This window comes from Pecten maximus, unplaced genomic scaffold, assembly GCF_902652985.1.
Source record: "Pecten maximus unplaced genomic scaffold, xPecMax1.1, whole genome shotgun sequence".
Lineage (NCBI taxonomy): Eukaryota > Metazoa > Mollusca > Bivalvia > Pectinida > Pectinidae > Pecten > Pecten maximus.
In genome coordinates this window covers 1-21,417 of record NW_022979549.1, presented here as the reverse complement: position 1 = coordinate 21,417, position 21,417 = coordinate 1, and the positions used below count along the sequence as shown (strand labels likewise).

Sequence of the window (21,417 nt, the reverse complement as noted above, 5' to 3'; positions counted from 1 at the left end):
GAAACTACACATGTAGTAAAGATATAATATATATTTATTATAACTGTTTCAAGGATCAACATACATTTTGAATATACTTGTATGCAGTGGCGGATTCGGGGGGGGGGGGGGGGGGGGGGGGGGCTTTCAAAACTTTCAAAAAGGCATATATGCACCGATTTCTTATATTTCATTGGGGACAGACCAATTATCTGCAACTAAGTCCCCTACATCCATAAAACTTAAATTTATCAGATACACCAAGATGATTAAATATGGTATAACCAAAAGAATGTACTGGTTAAGTCTGTATAACGAGCTTTACACGCAAGTGGAAACTTCTCGTACCATAAATTGGGCTAAACGGGTGAAGAACATATTATGTGCTCATGGTTTTGGTTATGTTTGGCTTAAACAAGAAGTTGGTTGAAGATATTGATGTATTTTATATCATTATTCCAATCAAGGGTACGAGACATATCTTTACAAACTGGCATAGAGAGCTTGTAGACTCACCAAGAGCCAGATGTTATAGACTTTTCTTAAATGAATTTGGTTACAAGAGATATCTCAATATTGCAAATATATATATACTGTATATAAAAAAAAAAAAAAAAAAAAACAACAATTAACAAGGTTTCGGGTATCTTCTCATAGATTGAATATAGAAGCGGGAAGATGGTATCACCCGATTCCAATACCTCCGGAAATGCGTTATTGCAATTTTGAACTCAAATTGAAAACGAATATCATTTTATTATGGCATGTCCCTTATACTCAGAAATCAAGTCATTTTTTTGTATAGGAAATATAATGTTAGACCTAATATGTTTACATTTATATATGTTATTTCATCAGAGAACTGTACCATCATTCAAAACGGCTGTGTATATTTACAAAGCAAACGAATTAAGATATGAAATACTGTTTAACAAGAGACATATTAAATTACATGTACAGATGTAGTACCTGTTTATTATCATTCGCTTACTTTATGGTAATACTGTTTTTCATGCTTTGATATTCTATCGTGAATACTGTGACGAAATGTTTCATTTATCAGTGTATCAATTGTTGTTGGTCGAAATCGTATGCAAGTAGAATTATATCTATAACTGTTCCTAATGAGTATTAATCCTGGTATGTAATGAATTTTTGAGTCTGTCTCCGGGGCTAAAGTTATCACTTATCAAATTAAAGCTTGTTATTCATTTAATTTGCAACAGTTATGTTTGTAGAATTTATGTAATATTTTTATTGTACCCGCACATACAATTTTGTGTAATAATTGGGCTGCTGTAATTATATATGTATAGCTATTCCTCAACCGAAAATCAAGGTATTGTAATTGGCGTTTGCATGACATTCATACAGTTTTCACAGGGCTTTTGATCCAGCATCCGTACTCTTTGATATTTCGAAATGGAAAAAAAAAAAGTTTTCAAACTAAGGCTATTTCTGATACCTTGTCAAATAATTATTTTACAACGAAGCATCTTGCAAGTGATTACATTGTTGTACTAGTCTATTATGTTATAATTTGTTAGAATCACGTCACTTGATAAATATTCTTTTGGGTGATAATGAATAAATTAGTACATTATTAAAAAATTCTAACGGTTTTAATTTGTAAATCTCTGAATTTGGGGTTTATGCTGCACTAAAATGCACCTGAGTACTTTATATATTATGCTATACTATATGCTCCAATATTCTATAGGATAAGTTATATGTCTTCAGGGTGAATACATTATGTGAATATCTGATTCATTTTCAGACTATAAATAAGATATATATATATAAAAAACAAAGATATCTTTGAAGTTGAAATATCAATTTCTTCTGGTACTAAAAATGAAGTCATTTCGTGTACTTGTAAAAAAACAAATAGAAAATATATGAGTTATCTATCGATATAACAAACATTTACTATTTGAAGGTGTGGTATACGAGTTAGCCGCCGCGTATCTTGAGCTTTTAAATTACTGCCATGTAATATGAATTGCGTAATTTCCTTAACATTTCAATGATAAATCGATAATCATATGTCATATGTTTAAACGTATATAAATGCAAGTAATAGTTTAGTAGCACCAAAAACCAGACGTTGGTTGTTATAAAGAACACTTTTAAATAATTGGGAATAAAAAATATAGACGGTACATGCTCCTGTGGTCGTATTATGTCAAGTCAACATCACCAAAAAACTGAAATCGTCTGAATTATCATTATATATACATGTATAGGTCTAGTGCCTGTGTATGCTAGGCCCTGTGTTCAGGCAAAAGTAACCGATAAACGAGAAATGATTTCACTTAATTGCGAACAGCGCTATTTTTTTTTCGATACTCTGTATGTTACTCATACTACGTCACGATACTTCCGGTTCTATTTTACCCAAAACCGAAAGTTACGTTGATTGTTTTCCGCACAGGTGCCAAACTTGAAGCTGGAATATCTCGGCTAATACTTAATCGATTTTCATAATTTTTTCTTTGATTTTATTTTATTTGTATTCTCGTTCTGAATAATTATGTGAAAATCGGCATTATACTAACTCTTTAATTCGCATTCGCGTTCTTCTTTGCCGCTACTCAGCAGAACGTTTGACAGAGTCGGATGAATGATTTTGACTGGCTGCTGCGAAATTGTGTGGCAATATTGAAAACACCGATATCTTTAAATGCAGTTTTTAAACAAATCCATAGCTTGTCAGCTTAATATCCTACAATTAATTCGTTTGGTGTTATATTTCAAAATCAGAATCACACTACAACTTGCCTCAGTTTCGTTGATTTCGAAATGACAATAAAAGTAGGCCACATCACACGGACTTCAGTACACTTGTGCCAAGTAAGATTTGAGAAAAACAAAAACAAAACAAAAAACAAATAATAAAAAAAATAAACCCCTTCACTTATGCTTTGATCGGATACATATATTAAAAGATAGAGCTGCAGAAACATTAAAAACAGATATTTAGATAAAAAAATATTTGAAATAGATAAAAGTTTATAATTGGTATATAATCAGAAACTATAGAATTCAGAGAGTAGATTATATGATTTTTTTTTTCTTTTTGTGAAACAACTACAATATTATCATTATATTACCGTTTTTGTTGTGCAGGTTTGTTTTTGTTCAAATGATCAAAATACTGCTACATAGATAATTTTCGTGATAAATAACGGCAATTTATATTCATGTAAAACCACGTACTGTCTATATGTGAGCTTTTTCACATTTGTTTAAAGCCTGGCACAACGAACATTAATACAATAATATTATTGTAACTTTTTCCCAAAAAACAAACCCATTTTAGATAAGCTCTCGGAATTCTTTAGCTTTACATTACATGCAAAAAAGGCATGTAAGTTAACCAGACATAGGTAAGCGTGTGAGTAAACCCATGTAGACTTATTCCAGGTGTGTCAAACGTTCGTCGGGTAGTCAACTTTTCCCAAATTTGCATACAAAAGAGTTTTGCCAATTACATGTAATGATGAACACCGGTCATTGATTGAAGTCAGTTAGTTGGCATACATATAATAATTATATACTTAGGATTCCGTTATTATATTTGATGATATTGAATATTCATGCTGGCGTGATATGGGGAGTACAAGTGTCATGATCCACCTTAATAAAATAGAAATCACAGTCAGTTTATCCGCCCAACAGTCCCATATAGTTGTAAGGTGTAGCTCTTTTACCTTTTCGCACATAAACATGTCTTAGTCGTGATATTAGTTTTACTAGTCGACAAGTGTCACGAGGAGCAATAATACGTGTTTTACTTTACCTTAATATATATATATTTGTTTTTACTTAATAACTCGAAAATTCATATTATTCCGTTTTTAGTGTATTTACGAATATGCTTGCCACTCCATTTCGATTATATTTTCAATAATTAACAGTTAGAAAATATGTGGTTACAACGTACTTTGAAAATGTGGAATGGCCAAAATATTACTATAAAGAATTCACTTGTAGAATATAGACTTATACGCTGTACTAGATATAATTCAATTTAAAACTACAAATGCCTTTGCTCCAGTCCAGTTAGTGAACTGTTAATTGTGTTCTTTCCTTTGTAATCATCCTCATATCCAAGTTCCTTTTAGCTGACCCAATAAAGAAGGCGGAACCTATATAAGAAGATCGATAAGGTATAAGGTAGACAATTTGTGATAGTAACCCAAGTCTAAATACAGAACATTATTACTGGGATCAGAATGATATGATCACAAAGAATTGGGATAAGATCGCGATCGTAACAGGTACCATTATGTAACCATTATGGCGCCCACCAGACAATATTGTGTGTTTAAAAAGAATCATGTATTGACAATATCGCTTTATTGCCAACTATATGTCATCAAAATCTTGAAATTAAAACAACTAAAGTTGTATGATATAAATGTAAAGATTATAATATCCCAATTGCTACATTTTCCATTTCTAGTTAGTAACACCCCTGTTTCCCCTTCCTACGATGTTTACGTGTCCCAATTGATTCAATATCCAAACACTTCTTCCCAGTATCAAGATATCGGTTACACATGTTGACTGCTGATACAAGTTGATGAAAACCATTGGCAAGTTTCTTGCTGACATCATGCTTTCATTTGGAAGTATTACATTTTCCTATGTAAGATATAAAGTAAGGCTTGTTCAATGCACGCGATGCCTGGTGGTGTCGTTGTTACTGGTCACCTCAGTTTTCAATATGAGGATGTGACATAACCTAAGTTGTATGGCGGGTGTCATCATAGACACATAGTTTATACTCCTGGACGGGTGTCATTGTAGACACATAGTTTGTACTCCTGGACGGGTGTCATCGTAGACACATAGTTTATACCCCTAGACGGGTGTCATCATAGACACATAGTTTACACTCCTGGACGGGTGTCATCGTAGACACATAGTTTATACTCCTGGACGGGTGTCATTGTAGACACATAGTTTATACTCCTGGAAGGGTGTCATTGTAGACACATAGTTTATACTCCTGGACGGGTGTCATTGTAGACACATAGTTTATACTCCTGGAAGGGTGTCATTGTAGACACATAGTTTATACTCCTGGACGGGTGTCATTGTAGACACATAGTTTATACTCCTGGGCGGGTGTCATTGTAGACACATAGTTTATACTCCTGGACGGGTGTCATTGTAGACACATAGTTTATACTCCTGGACGGGTGTCATCGTAGACACTTAGTTTATACCCCTGGACGGGTGTCATTGTAGACACATAGTTTATACTCCTGGACGGGGGTCATCGTAGGTCACATAGTTTATACTCCTGGACGGGTGTCATTGTTGACACACAGTTTATACTCTGGACGGGTGTCATTGTAGAAACACAGTTTATACTCCTGGACGCGTGTCATCGTAGACACTTAGTTTGTACCCCTAGACGGGTGTCATTGTAGACACAGCGTTTATACTCCTGGACGGGTGTCATCGTAGACACATAGTTTATACCCCTGGACGGGTGTCATCGTAGACACAGCGTTTATACCCCTGGACGGTTGTCATTGTAGACACAGCGTTTATACTCCTGGGCGGGTGTCATTGTAGACAAATAGTTTATACTCCTGGACGCGTGTCATCGTAGACACTTAGTTTGTACCCCTGGACGGGTGTCATTGTAGACACATAGTTTATACTCCTTGGTGGGTGTCATCGTAGACACATAGTTTATACCCCTGGACGGGTGTCATCGTAGACACATAGTTTATACTCCTGGACGGGTGTCATTGTAGACACATAGTTTGTACTCCTGGACGGGTGTCATCGTAGACACATAGTTTATACTCCTGGACGGGTGTCATCGTAGACACATAGTTTATACTCCTGGACGGGTGTCATTGTAGACACATAGTTTATACTCCTGGACGGGTGTCATCGTAGACACATAGTGTATACTCCTGGACGGGTGTCATCGTAGACACATAGTTTATACTCCTGGACGGGTGTCATTGTAGACACATAGTTTATACTCCTGGACGGGTGTCATTGTAGACACATAGTTTATACTCCTGGACGGGTGTCATTGTAGACACATAGTTTATACTCCTGGACGGGTGTCATCGTAGACACATAGTTTATACTCCTGGACGGGTGTCATCGTAGACACATAGTTTATACTCCTGGACGGGTGTCATCGTAGACACATAGTTTATACTCCTGGACGGGTGTCATCGTAGACACATAGTTTATACTCCTGGACGGGTGTCATCGTAGACACATAGTTTATACTCCTGGACGGGTGTCATTGTAGACACATAGTTTATACTCCTGGGCGGGTGTCATTGTAGACACATAGTTTATACTCCTGGACGGGTGTCATCGTAGACACATAGTTTATACTCCTGGACGGGTGTCATTGTAGACACATAGTTTATACTCCTGGACGGGTGTCATTGTAGACACAGCGTTTATACTCCTGGACGGGTGTCATCGTAGACACATAGTTTATACTCCTGGGCGGGTGTCATTGTAGACACTTAGTTTATACCCCTGGACGGGTGTCATTGTAGACACATAGTTTATACTCCTGGACGGGTGTCATTGTAGACACAGCGTTTATACTCCTGGACGGGTGTCATCGTAGACACATAGTTTATACCCCTGGACGGGTGTCATTGTAGACACATAGTTTATACTCCTGGGCCGGCGTCATCGTAGACACACAGTTTATACTCCTGGACGGGTGTCATCGTAGACACACAGTTTATACCCCTGGACGGGTGTCATCGTAGACACATAGTTTATACTCCTGGGCCGGCGTCATCGTAGACACACAGTTTATACTCCTGGACGGGTGTCATCGTAGACACACAGTTTATACCCCTGGACGGGTGTCATTGCAGACACATAGTTTATACTCCTGGACGGGTGTCATTGTAGACACATAGTTTATACTCCTGGGCGGGTGTCATTGTAGACACATAGTTTATACTCCTGGACGCCTGTCATCGTAGACACTTAGTTTATACCCCTGGACGGGTGTCATTGTAGACACAGCGTTTATACTCCTGGACGGGTGTCATTGTAGACACAGCGTTTATACCCCTGGACGGGTGTCATCGTAGACACATAGTTTATACTCCTGGACGGGTGTCATCGTAGACACACAGTTTATACTCCTGGACGGGTGTCATTGTAGACACATAGTTTATACTCCTGGACGCGTGTCATCGTAGACACTTAGTTTATACCCCTGGACGGGTGTCATTGTAGACACAGCGTTTATACTCCTGGACGGGTGTCATCGTAGACACATAGTTTATACCCCTGGACGGGTGTCATTGTAGACACATAGTTTATACTCCTGGACGGGTGTCATTGTAGACACAGCGTTTATACTCCTGGGCCGGCGTCATCGTAGACACACAGTTTATACCCCTGGACGGTTGTCATTATAGACACACAGTTTATACTCCTGGGCCGGCGTCATCGTAGACACAGCGTTTATACTCCTGGACGGGTGTCATCGTAGACACACAGTTTATACTCCTGGACGGGTGTCATTGTAGACACAGCGTTTATACTCCTGGACGGGTGTCATTGTAGACACATAGTTTATACTCCTGGACGGGTGTCATCGTAGACACATAGTTCATACTCCTGGACGGGTGTCATTGTAGACACAGTTTATACCCATGCATGTCCTCCTCCCTGGGTGGTGTCAACTTCTTCTCTTGATGCTAAACATAATAGTATGTTTGAAGCAAGGCTTCAAGAGATTTGGTACTCCACACCATACTCCTCCTAACACAACTAACACTGTCTCTGTATCTGAACCTCTTACAAAATTATAGCCATGCAGTATTGCCTCTTTTTGTATTACACTACGTTGGTATTCTTTTAACCTATCACAAATTTATATCTAGTCCTCTCTCTAATAGCTAATATTTTTTTTATCTTCAAATTTATACCTGATAACTAACGTTTGGTGTATATTGTGCTATTACCCAGTACTACATCCCTAAATAATCCTATGACATATGTCCAGGCCTGTATCTCCACCACTACTTACAGCCCTGTTGGAATATTTCACTTCCTGATAATAATTTTTTACTTTTATTCCTTTGTCAGGAATCTTTACCTTTTTGCCTGCTGATATATAGTACGTAGATGATTTTCTGTCTTTCCTTGTGGGAATGATTGATTTAATAATTTTCTACCTTGCATTTAAAAAAAATTTCACTTATTTGAATGACAAGATATTGAAATTTTCAAGTGTTATATTTTCATAAAATTTTAATTAATGTGTATTCAAAATTATAAGAATTGTTATTTGATATTTTTTCCATAATTTTAATATAATAAAATATTTTTTTTACTAATGTTGCATTATTTCTGTTTTCAGATCTACCAATAATGAACTTTGACCCGAGTGTTACACACTTTATATCCCTGTTGTTTTGTTATTGGTTAAACTGTTACCCTATCGATGCAACATTGGATTGTTTTTATCGTTATTCTTCCGTGGATGATAGTCCATTTGTAAAATGGCAAGCTTATGTGTTCCTGTGGAACCCTGGTAGTAGTGTGGATACATGACAGCCCTTAGTGGTGACCCAAAGACAGGATGTACAAGTTTTACAGAATTTGGTTAAAGCAAGAAAATGCATTTAGCTAATGTGTGGTCTGTTTACTTGTACAGTTTTTACACGAAGAAACGATAAGCAAGATCATGCATTTAGCTAGTGTGTGGTTAGCCCGAGTTTCCTCTGACCCCGACACCATGTCTGGTGTAGGGCTAGTGTGTGGTCGGTTAACTTGTACAGTTTTTACACGAAGAGAGGATTAGCAAGAACATGCATTTAGCTAGTGTGTGGTTAGCCTGAGTTTCCAATGGCCATACACCAGACATGGTGTCAGGGTCAGAAGAAACTCTGGCTAGTGTGTGGTCAGTTTACTTGTCCAGTTTTTACACGAAGACAGGATTAGCAAGAACATACATTCACCAGTGTGGTCAAATCACTTGTCATGTGTATTTTTGGCATTATTTGGTTCACATTAGTTTTATCTATTGACAGAAGGATGTTCTGTAGTGTCAAAAGGTCGTTTGACATCAATTTAAGTTTTAAGCTCGTACGTAATGAATGGATATTGAAAGCACAATAATGAGGACATAAGAGAATTGCTTGTTAGGTTCAATTTTGTTTAAATAGCGTAAAGTTGAAGATAATCTTATTTTTCACATCTTAAGTAAAGCAACACATGCTTAAATGATCCGAGGGTCATTCTGCTGATGAACATGTGTCTTTCTCAATACACAATGTAATTATATCAACCTGATAAAAATATTACAGACCGTACGTCAAATTATTCAAGGTCATGTGTGGGTGACCTTTACATTGGAGAGTGAAATCAGTGTCAACAGAATGTCTACAATAGTGTTTTGTTGAGTTATGAAGATTACATTGTTTGAGATAATCCATTGATTTCCAAAATACATGATATACAGTGTATATGTATATGTTAAAACTACCATAGTATGATTTTCTCATGACAATTGTTGAGATGTTAACTATTTTGATTTGTGTTCACCAAATTATGACGACCCTTTTAGAATCTGTTCAGTCTCATCTGATCAGGTGAAAAAATGTGTCGCCTTAGATTCTTTTAGTAATACAGTTTCATGTTTTTCCTCCCTTGAGAAATTAAAATGTGTATAATCTTAAAATACTCTAAACTACAAATATCATAAAGATAACATTTCTGTATAGGATTCTTTTGTTTACAATGGATATTTTATAGTCAAACCTAATAATATTATATAAATATTCAAATAAAGACATATATTTTGAAAGTATAGAATAGAAATTGTAGTTATTATTGATTTAGGAAGAGTTCCGGTGTAATATTTTTATATTTTGCACAAGATTATGAGATGAACTTAAATGTATATCATCATAGTGTTTTCCTGTGATCCAACAAACCACTATACTGGGTAAATCAATATGCATATTAAATAGTTCATATTATTTATATTTTAGGGTGTGTGAAATACCTATCACATGTTTTCCAATGTAAATCTGGTATACAATGCATTTCATTTTATGTATGTTGGAGATTACAAAACCTATCACAAGTAACTTTTGTAATATTATATTAGTGTTATAAAAATCAAAAAATTAAAACTTCTAATAGTTACACATCCTATATATCACAGTCTTGCATATACTGTTTAATAGTAGTTAATACAAAAGTATTGCTTGTGATCATATTTGGATCTTTTTTTTTTCACTGGCCAATCCATATCTTTATGGTGATGAAGTTTTCAACAGATGTTGATTTGTGAATGGAAGTCAGTTTTCACTTCTGATGAAAAGCTTTATGTAACCATCGTACCGTCAGGATAACTTGAAAACTTGACGGCAACAGCAATCTCTTCACTATTGATGGAAAGCTTTATTGTAAAGTCTTTCTTGTTTACATTGATAAAAATAAAATATATTTTAACACCATTCTAACAACTGATGGAAAGCTCTGACAGTTGTAACCTTGAGTAGGCAGATTTCCACGGTTGTGAACCATACTGCTCTCATTTCTTTCTCACATGTATTGGCTTGTTATATTGCATATAGCTTGAATTTAATAAATTCCGTTGATAATATTGAAAGTGAATCTTTTAATTTCTTTTTGTGATGCATGACAGTTTCGCCACATCCGTCTATATTATGTGTTAAGTACCGGGGGGTACTATATATACATTGTGTATATATATATATATCCAGCCTAACAACAATATTTAATTCATACATTCAAAATTTCAATCAGGTAAGAGAGATGGAAGTTTATCAACGCCACGTTGGCAAGATCAGGAAAATATTGTCTGGAAATTGAAGGTTTTGTTGTTACCTTTTGGCGAGTCTTCCATTTGTCAATCATAATGAAAGAGTATTACCGTATTATGGTACTCCATTCAGTGGACTTTCCAATCTTGCCACCAAAAGATTAAATAATTCTGAATCTGTGGACTACAGCCACCATAGTATATACTGTGCTTTCTACCAAACTAAGGAGAATGTCCCATTTGCTACTCCTTTACAATTTGGTATAGTATTGATATACTAGACAACTTAGAAGTGTTGTTTTGAATCCCTTGTGGAGGCATTGATAAAAAGTGACTATAATACACACATTTGATGCTTGTCAATATACCTAGTGGTTCCAGTGTCATACCCAAACTCTCCTTTGAGATTGCGACTTAACCCGGATTTGACAAGAGCAGAAAACACTTCCTCAAGAGCACCTGGACTTATTCTTATACTTTTTCAGGATCCTCCGTGTAAATCTATATATTTCGTCATTTCTGTCCTCATTTAATTGATTTTGAATTATGGTTCCATTATCATTTCAGTAATCTTTGTCGTTATTGTATAAAGAAAGTTTAAATAAAAGGTGTTAAGAGAGCAAATCTGTATGTTTCTTCATATTTGGCCCTAGTTTAATCTATTTTTAGTTTGAATTGTGGTTCCGTTATCATTTCTGTGTTATTTCGTTGTTTTTGTAAAAAGGATGTCTAAGAAGGAATTAAGAGTGTATAAACCATTAATATATATACAGTGCACATATAATTATCTAAATTAAATAAAAGTGTAAGAAATCAATCATTGTTAATTAACAAAATCAACAACATACAGTATTTCACATTTATTCTATATATACTTCATGATTTAGTGTATGCATCATATTCTATCTATACAAAATACATTTGCATATCGTTAGCAAAATATTTACATGAAAGATAAAATATACATGAGTTTCGTTACCTTTCCAGACTACACATGGGATAACTAACCTGAAGACAAGTAGCATTACCGTCAAAGTAATGTAATAATGCACTATTGTAGTCAATACACATAAAGGGAGAGCACTAAGGAATAAAGACAAAAAAGTCTCAAAAAAAAAACAACTTAACACATTCAAAAGAGATTAGAGAAAACAAACACAAAAATGACAAATTTGGAAATGAAATCAAAGATAACAATGTGAAAGTTAATAAATATCCAGAATTCAAACTTATAAAGATCAATTGAAATAATTTTCATCCATATTTACATTTTAAAATTTTGTTGTAGGTGTATATACTACAAATAAAAATGTTTAGGTATTGTCTGTACATTTCATAAATTCAGTAAGTAACACTGTATATAGCAACTGTCTGCCATATAAACAATCATCAACAATCTAGACCAGCTAAAACCAACATCTCATCTAAAATTATCTTGTAAATATGCAGAAAATTAATTTTAACTTTTAAAAATCTCAAAAAACAATTTACATAAAAAATTTATGTCGTTTTACCTAAAATCATCTCATAAATTGCAGGAAAAACCTGATAGCTTTTAAAGAGTTTTCAATCATTAACATTAAAAGTTTAATATATCATTCATATCTAAATTGTTTAAATTATAATTACAATTCATTGCATAAATACAAACAAGTAAATATGTAACAGGGGGTACTGATATCAATGATATTCAAAGTAGCATCTCTCCACATGAAAACCTCCTTATTTAAAATTGTAAGTAAATTTAAAATTGGATGTGTCTTTCCTTTGAAATTTTGCAGCTCTTCTAAAGGTATCCCTGGTAAGTCAATTTTAGGTGTTTGGCTGCCTGGACACTTCATGAACTCAATACATACTAAATGATGCTGTACAGTTGCGAGATGTACAGCTTATTGCTGCCTTAGTGTATTGAGAACAGAAGGAGGATATGGTTCAACGATTGTGCTTTAAGAATTATTTCATATACATGTATTGCATGATTTCCTGATTTCTTCAGCAGATCTTAAATAAACTTAAACATCAAAGGAGAGTTACTAACCATACACATTACATACATCATACAATAAAAAATGGGACAAATTCAATTTTATTTTCATCTTTGACCATGATTGAGAAAACCTACATACACAACAGAATCTAAGATGTATAATGATCATATAGAAAAATTATTGTGAGTTTCCAAAAAATAAATGATTTTATCATAATGTGAATACATTTTTTTGTGTCCAGCACATCTCAAGAGGGAAAGAAAAATAAACTTTTAACAATTGAAGGGTGGTGTTGAATTTGACAGATAACACATCTTTTAGTAAAATAGAGGAAAGAATTTTAAAGGAGAAAGCATGTTGGCTTATAATATCTATTGTGTAGTTCATTGTTCAAAAATATACCATATTAAGGGTAAACTTGTTTACAAGGAGGTCCTGGGGAGATTGAAACAATTTGTTTTCATTGAAACTGATCAAAATTTTCAAACAATATACATTACATGGTAGTACTAGTTAGTTCCGTGTAAACAGATTTTATCATAGTTATAACATACAATAACATTTCAATATAGCACTTCATATTTGGTGGCCACAGGTAACAGAGGTCACCCATGTATCGACAATATCATGGTAAAGATGAAACGAGATATGAGAAAAACAATTGAATCTACGATAAATGATGATCATAATTATGACATACTTTTATATACAAATTCACAAACACACACACATATACATATATACCTACATATAAACAAGAAATGCATAATTAAATTTTCACCTGTACGGTACATAAAGAGTTGTTTACTCTTTTTACCGAACAGAACTGCTGCCATAAGATTTGTACAAGTAATAAAAATATCAATCTACACCTCACAATATACATGAGAATTGAAACTTTTACCACAAGAAATTACAACTTTCAAAATCTAAATCCATCCCAATGATCATTACTTCAATAACAACAAAAACTTCAAACAACAAAAATATATTTTAAAATTTTTTTTTATTTCAAAAGGTCAAAAAGAACCTTTAATTAACAGATAGAAGATATTTCGAAAATATTCTGAATGTCATTGTCTTGAATGAATCTTAGCTGTCGTTTCGATGGGAAATACATTGAAAAAGTTATACACTATATCTAAATGATAAAAATTGCATCATGTAACAAGGATGAGAATCACAGACATACCATAAGCTATCATTCGTATCACATTTATAACCAATGAATTGATGAGCAAACTCTCTCCTTTAGTACCTTTCCACACTCGACTCTTATACAATTCCAACAATATGTTGAGCTAGATTTAGTATCCAAATATTGAAGAAACTACATTCATACCAGTTTCACACAAAAAAGAGATCACGCTCGCACACATCCAGTCATTTGTTGAATCTGTAATAAAAGTTGTTTCTTTTCCTTTTCAAAAAGAGCTGTCATCTTTGCTAGTTGCTTCTCTAACATTTCAGCTTTTGCCCTCTCTGCCTTAGCATTTGCCCTCTCTGCCTCAGCTTTTGCCCTCTCATCATCCTTCTCTTTCTTTAGTATTTCCTCCCTATTGAGTCCTTGTATGATTTCATCAACAGCTTCATTTCTAACTTCAATAGCATTGTTGTAATCACTAAGAACCACTAATTTCTCCTCCTCTGCCCTCATCTTCTCCTCCTCTGCCCTCATCTTCTCCTCCTCTGCCCTCATCTTCTCCTCCTCTGCCCTCATCTTCTCCTCCTTCAGCATGGCCTCTCTGTTCAAAGCCTCCAGTTTCTCCTCCACTGCCCTCATCTTCTCCTCCTCTGCCCTCCTTTTTTCCTCCCCCAGCATGGCCTCCCTGTTCAAAGCCTCCAGTTTCTCCTCCTCTGCCCTCATCTTCTCCTCCTCTGCCCTCATCTTCTCCTCCTCTGCCCTCATCTTCTCCTCCTTCAGCATGGCCTCTCTGTTTAAAGCCTCCAGTTTCTCCTCCTCTGCCCTCATCTTCTCCTCCTCTGCCCTCCTTTTTTCCTCCCCCAGCATGGCCTCCCTGTTCAAAGCCTCCAGTTTCTCCTCCTCTGCCCTCATCTTCTCCTCCTCTGCCCTCATCTTCTCCTCCTTCAGCATGGCCTCTCTGTTCAAAGCCTCCAGTTTCTCCTCCTCTGCCCTCATCTTCTCCTCCTCTGCCCTCATCTTCTCCTCCTCTGCCCTCATCTTCTCCTCCTCTGCCCTCATCTTCTCCTCCTCTGCCCTCATCTTCTCCTCCTCTGCCCTCATCTTCTCCTCCTCTGTTCTGTTGGCTCTTGTTTTCTCTAAATCAACCTGTTCCATTAAGTGTTCTGAAAGGAGAAAACAAAAATAGAATGATCAAAACAAAATGATACATTGTTCTTATATGAATTTGATGCAAACACATGTATATCTCATTAAAAATTACTTTTTATTTGATTCTTGTATCTATCTTTTTGGTACCCTGAAGGATAATAAATTATTGTAATGATAAAGATCAATACAGTGGTCCCCCCTATTTACGACCACTCTCACCAGCGACCACTCTTTGTATGTGTCCATTTTTCTTGTTCACTGATTAAATGATAAATTACCCTCTCTCAATGACCATCCGTCTTAACCGACGAACGAATGCTTAATCACACCCTAAAACATGATATGTACCATACAAATTTACCTCTGGGGAGCGACCATGTTTTGTTTACATGATTTCAGCAAACTGAAAGTCACTTTCTATTATTTTTGTGATGCCAACCAAACTTAAAACATTAAATCAGACCCGATTTGACACTGAAATCAGATAAAATAAGTATTTATAACTCTAAACTTGATGACAATGGTGTTTGCTAACAGTTCAGGTATTATGTATCCCGTTTACACAGTTAAATATAAATGATTCATACTAAATTAATATTCATTTGCCATGAAGCATGCTGTATCGCTCCACTGCTTCAAATATGATACAGTATGTACATATGTATATTATATTTTATTTTACACATTCAGATTGATTATATCAATGACAATAATTTTATTACATAAATGATCCATCACAATCCTGTTAATCAATGTTCAGGTATTGCTATAATACATATATTGGCCTTCTTGATACCAGTCCTCTCAGTAAAGACCTCTCCTATTATAAGACCACCTCCTGTCCGTCCCATGGGTGGTCCTATCAGAGAGGGACCATTGTATACAGGCAGATATAAGATCAACAGTTCCCCAAATTACACACACGAAATGTCATCATGTCTATTGTTTATGATTAAAATAAAACCTGGTACTCTTTAGGTTCTAGTGGTAAACTTGTTTGTTTATGTTTAAGCATTGTGCTTATTTCAGGTTTAAAATGTATATTTCTATAAGTACATATATCTACACTTGCACTTTAAGACAGTTTGGTATTACATATGTATCTTATTCCCAATATATAAACAACATAACAATTCAGTGAATAACAGTCCCCAACTGGATGTAGGTCAAAGGTCAAAATGTAGGACAGAGTGACCTACTTTTGCTACATATGACACACTGCCTCACCTAGGTTACTGTTTCACATGACCCAAGCATGAAGTTCCATTTACAACTATGTTGAGTAGCAGAAAGAGCCTGGACAAACTTTTTCTTTGATGTAATAAGTCCCCCACTGGACATAAACCAAATTATGGGTCAGTGTGACCTACTTTTTGGCACATGACACACTCCTTCACCTAGGAGAATCTATGTCCTAAGTACTAGTACATGTACTAGTAATAAGTTCCAATGACAAGAAGAGTATAAAACACCAACTGGTAGGGGCCCAGTCAAGCTATAGTGGAGAAGACGGAAGGATGTCTGATCACAATACAAACCAATCTCTTCCCCTTGCCAGTTTCTCAAGGGAGACTATTGGCTTGGTAATGCTATTGTAATAGTCACTTGAAAATACATGTAAATATATGTACATAGAATGTCTATACATTTAATGTCGTTATCATATATAACCCTAGGCCTACTGACCATTAAGAACTTGATGTACTGTTATGTCAAGATGCCTGGATCAACGGACCATATAAATATAGTTATTGTACTGTACACTGTTTTGGTGAGGAGACAATCTGAGAATAACACTAACCTATGCCAGTACCTTTGATACGGTTCCATTCTAACTCAAACTCTTCCTGGGTCGGTTCTCTGTGATCTGAAAGTAAACAAATTACATAATAAGTAAATATATCTAATCAGAAATGTATAATCTGGCAATCTATGATTAAAATAGAGTTGCCTGGACAAGATTCTACAAATAAAGGAAAAGGGGCATAACTTCACTAAAATGAACCACATCAGATCAGAAAAGTAATTAAGGCGAACTCGAGGTGCACATGTACAGTCAGATTGTGATGATCTGACTACCTACATCAGGAAACAGGAAGTAGTAAATGGCAGAACACTGTCTTTGTACAGTCAGCCTTTCCACACCTGTCAATTTGGCTACAAGATGTGTGCTTGAGTTTATCTAAATAGAGATGACATGGGTTTTTTGGTTTGGTTTATTTTGTTAAACGTCTTTTTAATAGTCAGGGTCATGAAAGGACGTGCCAGGTTTTAGAGGTGGAGGAAGGCTGGAGTACCCAGGGAAAAGCCACTGACCTACTATATGGTCAGTACCAGGCAACTGCCCCACAGGAGTTTCGAACTCACAACCCAGAGATGGAGGGCTTAGTGATAAAGTGTTGGGTGGCATGGGCAAAAGTTAAACCTCCCTACATTTGAATCAAAGGACACGAAACTCTTATTTCCAGTAGAAAACCGTAAAATTTCTAATTGTGTTTTTTTTCCTTTCACCAGTTTAAGATGATTACTTACATTTAGCATAACAGTTACGGAGTACAAGTTTGATATCTGCAGAGAAGGCAAACTTTCCTGTCCCGACGTACACATTCAACAAAGCATTCTCCGTAGGTACCAGGGTGTTAAGGAGGCCCATGAATGTGATCTCCTCATCTGGAATTTAATATATATATATAATGTTACTATATAATGTACGTATGTATATATATATTTATATCCAATTTTCCAAATTTAAATGTCATATAGATATAAATAGAACACAAGTCAAAAATTAATTATAAGGCATTGCAAACAATATGAGAAATATTAACAGTGATCTCAATTATTATCCCACATATACATATAGTTAAAACATGTACGTACACACACTAATACAACATTAATATAACAGATCAGTAGATGATGGTTGTGAAAAATGTATGAAGACGTTATTTAAGGGTTTATGAAAAGAGTTCACCCCAGTTTTTTGTGTTATTGCTCAATAACGTAAAAAAAAAATTACAGTTAACCCTTATAATTTAATTAACAACGATAAGAAAAATTTTCATTAAGTTTAACATGTTTATTTTGCTCGAGATATTTAAAAACACATCGATAAATACAAAATCCTGTGAACAACGATTAATCTGCTGACGTCACAGTCAACCAGTGAAAACAGTTGTTTATTCTTTTATGTTATGAGATGATAACATAATTTTTTGAGCCAATGAAAATGCTTGTTACAAGCAAAATTAAATTATATTAATTAACGTAACTTTAAAATACTTTTTGCTAATTACAGTTTTTTAAAACTCAATTTTGACCCAAGTTGGTTGAAATATTATAAGAAATCATCCCAGAGATGATGGACATAAGTAATTCATATCATAAGGCCTATATATGAAGATTCAGGAAAACTGGATTATCTATTAAATTTGTAAAGTGGCCATGGTGACATACGCATTGATGTCACCATTGATACGCTTTTATATAAGTGACCTCAAGTTTTACCGCAGATGGTTGAATTATACACTTAAGCTTTTTCAAGAGATGATAGTTTTAATATGAGTTGTTACCATAATCAGGTAACAATACAATACAAATTCAACACAATAAAGTACTATTTAGCCAGTGTCAATTGAAATCAATTTTTATTTTGGAATTACAATGCATCCCAAGGCTGCAGAGACATTTTGTTTGGGAGTCCTTCATGTTTTTTTCTGTGTCTAATGAAGATGCAGGAAACCTGATCAGTAAAGGAATTAAAACCCTGAATATTAAGTGTGAAGTTTGATTTCAAGACGATTTAAAAATTTGATAATTAGTCAGTAGCTACGGTATATATAGAAGAATCAATACAGAATATCTATTTGATCCCTGGTATCAGGTTGAAACGTAAACATGAAATTGTACAAGAGATATACGTGTAACAATTTTCAGGACAATTAGGTGATAATTTAATGATGCAATCTTATCAATCACCGCTCCTCTACGATACTTTATATACATGTACAATGCACTGCATTACAATATTGCAGTGTAAGTATACATATAGAGGAGCAGAAAATATAAGTCAAATTCTAATTAGATTGATTAATGATGTCAGTAGATCTAGAGCAATGGATGTCATTTGGTTACATGCGTTTGCTCAAGATTTAATGATAATTATATAGGCCTAGGGTTGGCAAAAGTTAATATAACCGTTTATAACGTTATATTACTATATGTATAACTTAATACAAATCTGGATAACCAGTTAATCATAAAAAAAAATGTTGCTTGAATTTTCTCCCTTTACATCCCGATAGCATCCAACAAAGGAACTGATGCGGTATCGAGTAGTCTAGAAACCGACTAAAGATTACTCAGTACGTACTGTGATTAACAAAAAAGTGTTGTTACAGTACGAACTTGTGTTCAGTCTATCTGATCTTGAGAGGCCATCATGTAGGACGTGACCCTCAATCTTTGCTTTTGTTATTTTTCTTGGTACGTACTAGGCAAACTGACTTTGTGATCTCCTTATAAAAAAATTATGAAGAAATATTTTTTCCTGATGAATTATAATTAGATGATTTTTACATCGAAATAAGGTTGTATAACAATACGCCATCATCTGAAATTTTGTAGATAGGATTATGTTTCGTTTGTCATCAGGAAATCCAGTAGATATATGTAGGTACTTGAATTGGGAGTATGTTAATTATTGACTCCTTAAAATAGGATCCGACTCTTAGGATTGAAGGGGCATGCACGTGTTCTATAATATATGACGTATGTTTTGACCTTGAGATTTTTCAGGAAATAGTTATTTGACTTCTGATATTGTTTAAACTCCAGTGTCAACAGCTGGATGCCCTAGGCCTGTTGTCATGTTATAAGGTGATGGTGATTGGGATGCTGTTGTGAATGTCAATTAAACTTGTACATGTATGTGATTGGCTTATGTGTCATGAAAGATTACTTTCTGTTGAAACACTTTGCTGTAGTTTTTAATTTGTTTTATTTACAAAAAACAACCGCTGTTGATATACATTACTGTATGGAACCACGTTAAAATTACATTCTTTAATGAAACTAAATAAATCTTCAAAGAAACGTTCTTTAATCCATAAATTGATGCATAAAACACTGAAAGGATATCTTTTATATGGTTATTTAATTATTTAACAGTTCATAATTTATAATGGCAATATAAGTAACCAGTTAGTAGTTTTGATCTGATTTGCCAACTTTATTAATTATGCAATGCATGAGCACAACTGCTATATAATCATAATAAGGATAGAGAATAGATATATAAGGATAGAGAGGAACTTGCACATAGACTCGAATTTGAGAATTACCATTATTGGTAGACACATTATACAGCTGCCTCACCTACAAGTGTAGGGAACCCATGAATGATCTAAGTAAAAGTTCCAGTGACAAGTACATGCTTAGCTATAGCTTAGTACTAGTGTAGGAGTTAGAGCTAGCTATGATCTTTTTCAAAGTAGGTCAAAGGTTAAAATGTAGGTCAGGGTGACACTCTGCTTGACCTAGTTAGGGTATACGTACATGTAGCCCATGACCTAAGTACCCGGAATGTAATATATAGTGTAGAAGAGAGAGCATGAAAAGATAAGGACAGAATGGATGGAAGAATGAATGGACAGACACAATGCAAAACTATTGTCCACATGTACAGGATCCCTGTTTCCATCCCACAGGAGCTGGGGGGAACTATATAATTATCTCTTTAAGGGTGAAACAGGGACGGGGACCCTGATCAAAACACAACTCTAAACTGTATGATATCACATAAAAAATTAATTAAGGTATATATGTCATCTATAATAATTACATGTATTTGCATTGATCATAATGAGGTCATCTCAACAATTAATGCATATGTATTATACATGATCCAGATCTAGAGTCAACACTCATCAATACAGCTAAAATTACAGGGATTAATCTAGAATTTAGGGGAAACTACCCTTTTTGGACCATAGGGAAAAATTAGTTCTGTAAAGGGGAAATTCAGTTTTATGCTTTAAAAACACATTTTCCAAGTAAAAACAGCAAATGGTTAATTAGGAAAGCAAATCTGGAGTATTTTGGAATATAATTGACATAAAAATGAGGGAAAATACAATATTACAGTGAATTTAACAGAAGTTTGATAATGAGGGGAAAAATTGAACAAAATCCTGAGGGGAAACTACCCATAAATGGTAGCCTAAAATCTCTAGAGTTATATATACCGTAACTAACAGTGAGATAAGAAATATTCATATATAACTGGCCTGGGTGTGAGATACAGTTTCTCAAAATTTGGGACAAGATAATTA

The 21,417-nt window shown here is 34.8% G+C and overlaps 1 protein-coding gene across 5 annotated transcripts; it reads right to left on the bottom strand.

Moving 5' to 3' along the window:
* Positions 1-11,651: 11,651 nt before the first annotated feature.
* Positions 11,652-18,057, bottom strand: LOC117318895 (golgin subfamily A member 6-like protein 1). Of its 5 annotated transcripts, none has more exons than XM_033873826.1 (4): positions 17,618-18,057; positions 16,887-16,952; positions 14,702-15,099; positions 11,652-14,659 (listed from the first exon to the last, which is right to left on the bottom strand). In XM_033873826.1, the coding sequence occupies exons 1-4, from the start codon at positions 17,736-17,738 to the stop codon at positions 14,156-14,158; spliced, it is 1,089 nt and encodes a 362-aa protein (XP_033729717.1). In that variant the 5' UTR covers positions 17,739-18,057; the 3' UTR covers positions 11,652-14,155. The 5 variants fall into 5 exon arrangements, with proteins under 5 accessions (XP_033729717.1, XP_033729718.1, XP_033729716.1 ...); XM_033873827.1 differs by having other exon boundaries at positions 11,652-14,668; positions 14,711-15,099; XM_033873825.1 differs by having other exon boundaries at positions 11,652-14,710; positions 14,753-15,099.
* Positions 18,058-21,417: the final 3,360 nt, after the last annotated feature.